The sequence below is a fragment of the Setaria viridis genome, chromosome 5 (assembly GCF_005286985.2).
Source record: "Setaria viridis chromosome 5, Setaria_viridis_v4.0, whole genome shotgun sequence".
NCBI lineage: Eukaryota > Viridiplantae > Streptophyta > Magnoliopsida > Poales > Poaceae > Setaria > Setaria viridis.
Window position 1 is genome coordinate 18,826,875 of NC_048267.2, and position 9,847 is coordinate 18,836,721.

The 9,847-nt window shown below is 51.4% G+C and overlaps 1 protein-coding gene across 2 annotated transcripts; it reads right to left on the bottom strand.

Annotated features, from left to right (window-relative positions):
• Window positions 1-269: 269 nt before the first annotated feature.
• On the bottom strand, window positions 270-3,006 carry LOC117854622 (putative pentatricopeptide repeat-containing protein At5g13230, mitochondrial). Of its 2 annotated transcripts, XM_034736853.2 has the most exons (2): window positions 1,802-3,006; window positions 1,570-1,710 (listed from the first exon to the last, which is right to left on the bottom strand). In XM_034736853.2, the coding sequence occupies exons 1-2, from the start codon at window positions 2,910-2,912 to the stop codon at window positions 1,655-1,657; spliced, it is 1,167 nt and encodes a 388-aa protein (XP_034592744.1). In that variant the 5' UTR covers window positions 2,913-3,006; the 3' UTR covers window positions 1,570-1,654. The 2 variants fall into 2 exon arrangements, with proteins under 2 accessions (XP_034592743.1, XP_034592744.1); XM_034736852.2 differs by having other exon boundaries at window positions 270-3,001.
• Window positions 3,007-9,847: the final 6,841 nt, after the last annotated feature.

The window sequence follows — 9,847 nt, forward strand, 5'->3', positions numbered from 1 at the left end:
TTCCCGTTCCTGTCCCGGTCAACCGGACCTTACCGTACCATTTTCGTATACCTCTCGGACAAATATGGGAAAACGGACGGACGGTAACAAGGATTTTGTCCGTCCGTTTTCATCACTAGCACTGACGTGCATAAGTATGCTTGTACTTAACAAAACAATGCTTTTATGCTCGGCTAAAATAAGAACGGAAATCTGCCATTCAGATCAATTTCAGTTTACCTAGTAAACTGTTGAGCTCAACAAACAGGAGAACTACATCAGCAGTACTCTTCAGATCAAGCAACATATCATATTCAATTCATCCACAACATTGAGCATGCATATATTTTTGGAGTTTTTTCATGGAAAAAGAAGCTTTCCTAGAAAAATCATACTGCCAGCACCATATAGAATATGCTATCCTCTGCTCAAATAAATCAATGAACAACAGCGCATCACCAATAGTCACCACAAGAGCATATCCCTTCCTCAAAATGATGAAAACGATTGATATCTCTAACGATGATTTCCCGTTGAACAATTTTAGATATCACTTTGAATACGGTATGGCAGTCCAAGCAGGAACGTAAATTTTTCATTACCCGTATTGGGTGGCCAGGAGGTGTCATAGCAAGTCCATATGCTAAAGCCAGCCTCTCGCTATGCTCCCATAGCATGCGAGCTTTTTCTTCCTCGTCTACATCATGCAAAACTACGTCAATGTCTGGAACATAACCTTCCCTAATGGCCTTCAGGTTTAGCCATTCCAGCATTGCATTGATTACTCGTATATCTGGATGGTCTACTGATCCCACTGAAAAGGCATGAACTTTCCCCTTGATCTCAACCCAACTAAGGCCAGCCTCTTTTTTTACACCTATATTCCTCATTGATTTCCTTAAAAGAGCAACTTGATCCAAAATTCCAGCTGCAGCATACATATTTGACAGTAAGACATAGGTTGTCTCATCTTGTGGTTCAATCTCAAGCACCTTCTCTGCAGAAAATCTTCCCAGAGCTACATTCTTATGGACTAAACATGAGCTAAGCAAGGCTCGCCAAACCATAGCAGATGGTGCTGAAGGAATATCCTCAATAAACTTTAGAGCTTCATTTAGATGCCCAGCACGTCCCAAAAGCCTAACAATGCAAGTGTAATGATCCATAGACGGTTTGATTCCATGATCCATTCTCATAGAGTTAAACAGAGAGAGTCCTTGGTTGACTAAGCCTGTGCTACCACAGACAGACAGGAGAGCAACAAAGGTGACATCATTTGCTTTTATACTGGCTTTATTCATCCTGTTGAAAAGTTCCAAAGCATCCCTGCCTCGTCCATGGAGAGCATATCCTGAGATTATGGCATTCCATGAAATCACATCACATTGTTTGATAGCCTCAAATACCTTTTGAGCATCCTTAATGCATCCGCACTTGGCATATGTATCGACCAGTGAATTGCAAACCACAGTGTCACTATTGAATGTGGATTTCTCAATCAAGCTGTGAATTTGGACAGCATGTTTGATGGATGCTGTACTCGCACAAGCCCGGAGCACACTGGAGTATGTAACTTGAGTCGAAAGCATCTGCGCAGCACGCATCTCTCGGAAAACACTCAAAGCATCTTCCCCAAAACCAGACTGGCAGTAGCCAACAATAACTGTGTTCCAGCTCACTTCGTTGGCATCCCGTAATGATGAGAAAACCTCAAGTGAATTTTCCATGTTTCTGCACTTGGCATACAAATCCATTAGTACATTTCCAACAAATAGTTCAGACTCATAGCCTAACTTTATAACAAGGTTATGAATTTGCTCACCCAGATCAAAAAGGGCAATATTAGCACAAGCTTGCAGAACACTGGACAAACTAAATTCATTAGGCACTACAGAAGACCGCATCATTCTGAGGAACATCTCAAATGCGTGCTCATTCTGATAGCTCTGAGCATACCGGGAGATCATAAAGCTCCAGGGTATGACATCGTCATGGGGGATCATCTCAAAAATAGTGCGGGCATCCTCAATGTCTCCACATTTGGCATACATATCAAGCAAAGCGCCACCAACATGAGGCTCAGTATCACAAAGGGTTTTGACTGAGCAACCATGGATGCCCTTGCCTAGCACAGTAGATGACAGGCAAACTGCAGCCTTGAGCACACTGGTAAGCGCAAAAGGATTAGGCTTGGAACCTGCCATCCTCATCTTAGAGAAAACACTAATCGCATCCTCAGGACTCTCATTCTCAGAATAGCAAGAAACCATCGCTGTCCAAGTGACAACATCCTTCCCAATGATCCCATCGAAGATGAGCCTCGCATCACGGACAGCCCCACAAAGTGAATAGGCATCAATAAGTGCTGATCCCACAAAGGCATTCCGTTCATGGCCTAACTTGCATGCGCAGGCGTGCACACTGCAGGCAAGCCCTGGAGCATCCATGGCAACCAGCAGCTTCAGGACCGTGGTGAGCACAAACTGGTTCACCTCGTGACCCTCCCTTCGCAGCCTCAGAAACAGCTTTGCGGCCTCCCCGAACTCCCCACGCAACGCGTGTCCCTGCACGAGCGTGACGAAGGACACCATGTTCCGCTCTGGCATTCCGTCGAACACCCTGCGCGCGGCGGCCAGGGGCCCGAGCTTCGCGTAGAGGTTGAGAAGGACGTTAGCGCAGAAGGTGTCCAGACGCGCCACCCCGCCTCGCTGCACGACGCGCGCGTGCAGGGCGCGGCCGGCGCGGGCGTCGCCACGCGCGATGCAGCGCTGCAGGAACCTTGCGCTCGCATAGGAGTCGAGCTTGGGGAGCGCGAGCGAGGTGAGCTCGTCGTCCAGCCACTGCAGCGCCGCGTTGGTGGCTAGGTCGCGGCGGGGCCGGCCATTGGGTTGGTAGAAGATAGGGTGGAGGAGGCGGATGCGGTGGCGGCTCATCCGGCGGCGAGGAGGGGGGCAACGACGGCGCGCTAACTTGATTCTCGTCTGCTAAACCGGGCGCTCCCGGCTCCATGAGACAATGACAGACAACGAGCGCTGGTATTTTTACAGTCAATCTGACCCGTCGCGGCTCTCAAACGGCCCAGATTGCTTTTGTGAAATTGCATTTATTTCTTCAAAAATGGGTTGGTTTATAATGTAAGCTGCATATAACATCCTAATTTACAAGAAAACTAACGACATATTCTTTTGAACTTTCGGGCATTGTTTATTTCTTGATTGGACCATAATTGACCGTCATTATTTTTTTCGTTTGATGCAACGCTATCTGATATGGCTAGTTTATTGGGCAAGGAGTACAATAGCAGATCAACACGTGCCTACTCGCCCTCCCTAGGAGGCTTTGAGTTAAGATCTGTTTTGCTGCTTGGTCCTTTCCTATGGTGCCTAGGCCCCTGTATATTGGGCCAGCCAACACACCTTATTTGACAAGGACTCTATCTCTAATCCAAATCTGTTACGAGCCAACAAACCTAATCAGACTAGGATTCTATCCCTTATCAGACTAGGACTTTATCTCAATCCTAATCTGTTACAATTCTTAACCAACCAGGACTCTAAACCTTTTCTAACTAATCTGCTGAGTCCTGATTGGCTGCTCCTTTGTTCCTTCGATGAAACTTCTTGCCAAAGAAGTTGTCCACAACACTGCCGCCCCCCTGATAGAAAAGCTCGTCCTCGAGCTTGAAATCAGGGTAGGTTTCCTTGAACTTGTCCAACGGCTCCCATGTCGCATCAGCAGTACCGCGGCCCGCCCATTGCACCAAAAAGATCCCATGATGTGGCTGTAGGCTTAGCACGCACCACCTTATCCGGAGTAGGAACAGCCCGGCCATGAACAACCGGTGGCAGAGTAACAATCTGATCAAGAAGAAGTCCCTGATGTTTCTTCAGGTAGGCAACATGGAAAATATCATGGATCCGAGCCTTCAGCGGCAAGCGAAGATGATAGGCCACCTTCCCAATGCGTTCAACCACCTGAAATGGACCATAGAAGCGAGAAGCAAGCTTTGCATTGGTCTTGTCAGTAATACCTGCTGCTGATCGGTGTGCAGGCACAACCAGGCCCAATCGCCCACTTCAAATTCCAGCTCCCTGTGAGCTTTATCATGTGTGGCCTTCATATAATCCTGGGTCTGCAGGAGACGTTCCCGTATCTCCGCCAAAAACTCATCACGATGCACAAGCTGCCGGTCCAATGCTACTACACGTGCTAAACCCGACTGGTAGGACAATAGTGATGGTGGATCACGACCAAACACCACACGGAAAAGGAGTGCATTGCAGGGCAGACTGATAGGAGGTGTTGTAGCAATACTCAGCCCAAGGCAACCAACGCAGCCAACTGCGAGGACGATCCCTGCCAAGCAGCGAAGATAGACCCCGAGAACACGGTTGGTAACTTCAGATTGTCCATCTGTCTGCGGCCTGAAAGCGGAGCTGAGGCGCAATTTAACACCAGCAAGGGTGAAGAGCTCCTTCCACAATGTACTGGTGAAAATGGGATCACGGTCACTGACAATTGAGCACGGAAGACCATGGAGGCGAACGATGCCATCAAAGAAAGCCTGTGCCACTGACAGGGCGGTGTAGGGATGACCCAATGCGATAAAATGCGCCATCTTAGAGACTGGTCGACCACTGTAAGAACAACTGACCGGCCGCCCACCTTGGGAAATCCTTCCACAAAATCCATAGCAATGTCGCTCCAAACTGACTGGGGAATATCCAATGGCTGCAGCAACCCAACTGGATGGAGATGTTCTGTCTTATTTCGTTGACAGACAGCACAACCTCGGACATAATCACGAACCAATTTGGGCGCATGGGGGCTGTAAAAAGAAGAGCGCAGCCTGTACAATGTTTTCTGGGTACCTTCATGACCGGCACCATGGGCGGCAGCAAGGAGTTGTGGCCATAGGGTAGAGGAGTCAGGAACAAAAATGCGGCCCCGGTGCATGACGAAGCCATCAATAACAGACCATGGTGCCCCTGTTGTACCCTCTGCAATTTCCTTTTTCTTGGCCTGTACTTCCGGCAAGGACGACGCCTCCTCCTGAAATTCTGCGAACAGGGCAAACTCCGGGCGAGATATGGCGTGGATGTGGCTGGACAGGTTCTGTTCATCCCTACGAGATAAGGCATCGGCTACTGTGTTTTGGTTCCCGGGCTTATATTCAACCTGGAAGCTATACCCAAAGAGTTTGTTGACCCATGTATGCTGCGGAATAGTGGACAAGCGCTGATCAAGTAAATGCTTCAAGCTGCAATGATCTATGCGGATAATAAACTCCCTGACCCAAAGATAGGGTCGCCAATGTCGCACGGCCTGGACCAAACCAGTGAGCTCGCGTTCATAAGCCGCAAGCTTAGCATGTTGTGGCGCAACTGTCTTGCTGAAAAAAGCAATTGGCCCAGCTCCCTGGTAGAGGACAGTGCCAAAACCCGACTCGGAGGTGTTGCAGTCCACAATGAATGGCGCATCAAAATCTGGCAGCTGCAACACTGGTGCTGTCGTGAGGGCTGTCTTAAGGGCCTCGAATGCGGTCGTTGCCTCCGGACTCCACAAAAACACATCCTTCTTTAGTAACACTGTCAGAGGAGCAGCAATGACGTCGTAGTTGGCGATGAACCGACAATAGTATCCGGTGAGGCCGAGGAAACCCCGCAGCGCCTTGACTGAGCAAGGACGAGGCCAATCTTGGACGGCAGAAATCTTGTCAGCATCCATTGCCACAGAGCCGTCGGTGATGATGTGACCCAAATAATGCACCTAGCGTTCCCCGAACACGCACTTGGATCTCTTGAGGACGAGTCCGTGCGCACGCAGCATAGACAACACGGCACGCACATGCTGCAGGTGCTCGGTGAAGGAGTTGCTGTAGATCAGGATATCGTCAAAGAAGACGAGAACGCAGCGGCGGAGGAACGGTCGGAGGACGTCGTTCATCAATGCCTGGAACGTAGATGGCATGTTAGTAGGCCAAATGGCATTACCAGAAACTCGAAGTGGCTGTGGTGCGTGCGGAATGTCGTCTTCGCAATATCATCGGGATGCATCCGGACTTGGTGATAGCCGCTGCGGAGATCAAGCTTGGTGAAGAACCGAGCGCCCTTGAGCTCATCCAAGAGCTCCTCCACCACCGGAATTGGAAATTTGTCGCGAACGGTCTTGAGGTTGAGTGCGCGGTAGTCAACACAGAAGCGCCACGTGCCGTCCGCCTTGCGCACCAACAGCACTGGCGAGGAGAAAGCAGATGTGCTAGGACGGATGATCCCTTGCTCGAGCATGGCTTGGCATTGGGCCTCAATCTCATCCTTCAGGAGCTGTGGGTAACAGTAGGGCCGCACTGCCACCGGAGCTATCGTCGGAAGAAGATGAATGCGATGATCAAAGGCGCGCTGCGGCAGCAGCCCTGTCGACGTGGCAAAAAGATCCACAAATTCCTCAAGTAGTAGCCCAAGTAGGTTTGACGACTGAGCGGCGGCCAGTTGTGGGGAGGGTCGTCCGTTGACCCCAATCCACTTGACGCGATGATCCTAGCGCCAAAATGTCATTGACAGCCGTGTGAAGTCCCAAAGGATTGGCCCCAAGGTGCGAAGCCAGTCACAACCCAGGACGAGCTCGTAGCCATTGAGCGGGATGACGAACAGGTTGATAGAGAACTCCTCCTGGCCGATGTGGACGACAACGTTCCGGCAGACACCGGAGGCTGGAACGCGGTCGTCGTTGGCGACATCGACGGTGAGGCCCGGGCGAGCCTCTGGAGTAAGCCCAAGCCGGGCGGCGGTGTCCGTGGCAATGAACGAGTGGGTGGATCCAGAATCCACCAAGGCGGTGAGGTCCACAGCCTGGACAACGGTCGCAAGCTACAAAGTGGAGCTTGTTTGGACACCTGTGATGGCGTTGAGGGAGATCGTCAGCTCGTCCTCAGCGGACTCCTACGAGACATTGTCGTCGCCGTCTAGCTCCATCCAGTAAATGCCCTTCATAGAGCACTACTTGGCGTGCTTGTGTGAGAATTTCTCCAAGCAATTGAAACAGAGTCCCTCGGGGTGGTGCTGCGCCATCGCTTCTAGTGTCAGACATGTGAAACGAGCGCCATGTGAAGCCGCCGGTTTGAAAGGAGCGCCTGGAGTCGAAGATGCCACACTAGAGGCTGTTGGTGTTGTTGGTGTCGCAGGAGGCTGGTGTAAAGTAGTGGAGAATGACCCTGTGCGGCCAGAAGAGCGTGGCACATGTACCAGGGAGCGGGCACTGTCATCGACCACCTGGGAGCGTGAAGCGTCCCCACATAAGTAGAGACTAAATGTGATCCAATTACCAGTCCCAGGAGGCTGATAACATATTTATTCAACAGATAGTTCAGAAACCGTACAACTCCCGAAGGAGCGGGCGGGCAAGCCACACCCAAAGCAAGACTAAAGCGATAACAATACAAATCCAAGTTGCAGTCCAGTCGGACTCCGGGCTGCAATCGGAACTATGCGTCAGCGGAAGCATCCTGCAAAAGGGCCAACACCGCAGGCAGCGTTGGGTGCAGACGCAACCTCCTACTCGAAGTCCTCGGCGACGAAGTCCGGATCCTCCTCTGAAGCAACAACACAAGGGTGAGTACAAAAGTACTCAGCAAGTCCAACCCCATCCACGGAGGGGGATACAACAAGAATATGCATATGAGTCAACAAGGATATAGCCATGGTTTATTTGCAATAAAGCTGTATTTTCGACATATGCAGGGTTTCGTTTTAAAGAAGTTTCATGAAAACATTTTCTTAATAAACGATATATCAAGTGGGGTTGATCCTACACAAAGGATCCAAGTTTTATCGCTACCGGACTCCCCGTCCGCCGTAGCGCACGGCACAACTGCCGGACACTTCCAAAATTCCACACACCCACACACACCGTAAATACCAGTCATCCCCCAAAAGCTAGTTGTGTGACCGAGCCGTAACTCGTCCAATGCCATGGACACGGCTACCCGGATAGGTTTTAACTCTGCAGAGGTTGTACACTTTTCCCACAAGTAGGGTACCGTATCACGATCACCTTAGTGACGGTACGGATCCTAACAAAGCCATTACCCACCTTAGCCAATACTGACTAGTCAACACGGAAGCACCCAAGGGGTTAGCAACCCATCCACGGGGCCGAAACCGGGACCTAAGTCACCAAGAGCTTAGTCCTTTTCCAAGGGCTGCTCACCAGCGCACCTGAAGCCTAGCAGTTTAGCTAGTGGGGTTTATGCTAAGCCGTTGCCCATACAACGGTCGAGTGGTTGCACGATGATGGAATTAGGCAGGATGACACATCAACTCGGTCCTTAGCCATGACAAGATGGATAACTCCCACTCTGCTCAACCACTAAGGTACGAGCCCAACAACCCGGCATTCCACACAAGAAACGCCCATCCATCTCATCCACCACCTCTCTTTACACCCGAAAACCCAACTCCTCAGTTGAACATACTCACACATTTATTTTCCGAATAAACAGATGTAGTCATGATTGAAGTTGGGTAATGAGTTCCTAAGCATTCTAGCAGTATTTATCATCTAAACAGAGCAACTCATATTTAGAGATAAATATGGGACAACAAGGAATAATCATAACAATCAAGGGGTGGCTATCCAACCATGTCTTGCGATAAACAATATGCATTTTCTAAAACAGGCCAATAGGTTGTGTCTGAAAAACTGGGTATTAAATATGCATCAAAGGGTGAGATTGGACTTGCCGTTCTCAAAGCCTTCCGGGCTCCTGCTCACGGTACTGGTCCTCGGGCTCGGGCTCGCGGTCAAACTCCTCCTCGCGCTCCTCCTCGGGTACTCCGCGATCTACGGCACACACAAACGAGCACACAATAAATAAAAAGGAAAAAGATTTTACCTGTTGAGCTCCGAACAGGAAATGTGAACGGAAAATAGACAGGAATGGTATTCTTATGAAATTTTGATATGCCTTAGCGGGAATATATGAGAGGAGGCCGTGGTCGAATTTGGGATCGATTGGAGGAAAATTGGCACATGAAATGACAAGCTAAAGGGAGGTTTGGGCTTTAAACAGTATTTAGGACCGAACTGTGAAAACCGAGGGCCTATTTGTAATTTCTCTAAAAAGTGGAAGGGCTTATTTGCGGAAATTCCTGGAGAGAGGTGGAGGGACCGGGTTGTAAATAAAGGAAACTAGAGGGGCAGATCGGAAATCGAGTTTTTCTTCTTCTTCTTTCCTCTGCTTCAGAACAGAGGTGGGGGAAAACACGGCCGGCGGCGGGCCGGCCAGCCGGTGTGGCCCACCGGCGGTGGGGCCGAGCGACGGGGAAGATAGTGGAGGGTGAGAGGAGTCCATTTGACTCCTCACCTTGGGTGATTTGTGGCCGGACCCAGGGGGCCGACGGCGGCAAGGAAGTGGCGGCGGAGGTCTTGGTTGCGGCGGCGGTTGGCACTGGGGAAAGCGGAGGGAGGAAGGCCGGCGAGCTTGGAGATGATGTTGGAGGTGTGGGGGAGGCGACCGAGCTCGGCCCCTCTTATATAGGCGGCGGGGAGGGCGGCGCCCGAGGCGGCGGGGCCGGTGATTTGACGGCGGCCGAACCTGTCCGGCGGGTGGCGTGCCGGAGTGGTCGTGCGTGTGGTAGGCGTGGCGGGGAGGCGTGGTCGTCGAGGCACACAGGGGCGGCGACTGCGCAGGGAGTCGCGCCGGAGGGGGGGGGGGGTGTGCGGCGGCCGGCGGGCGACCCGGCGTGGCCGGCGGCGCTCAGCGCGGCATGCGCGACCTGGCGGGCAGAGGGGCGCGGCGCGGCACGGGTGAGCACGGGCGGGGCAGGCGACACGGCGCGGGCGACGCGGGGTGGACGGCGCGGCGCGGACG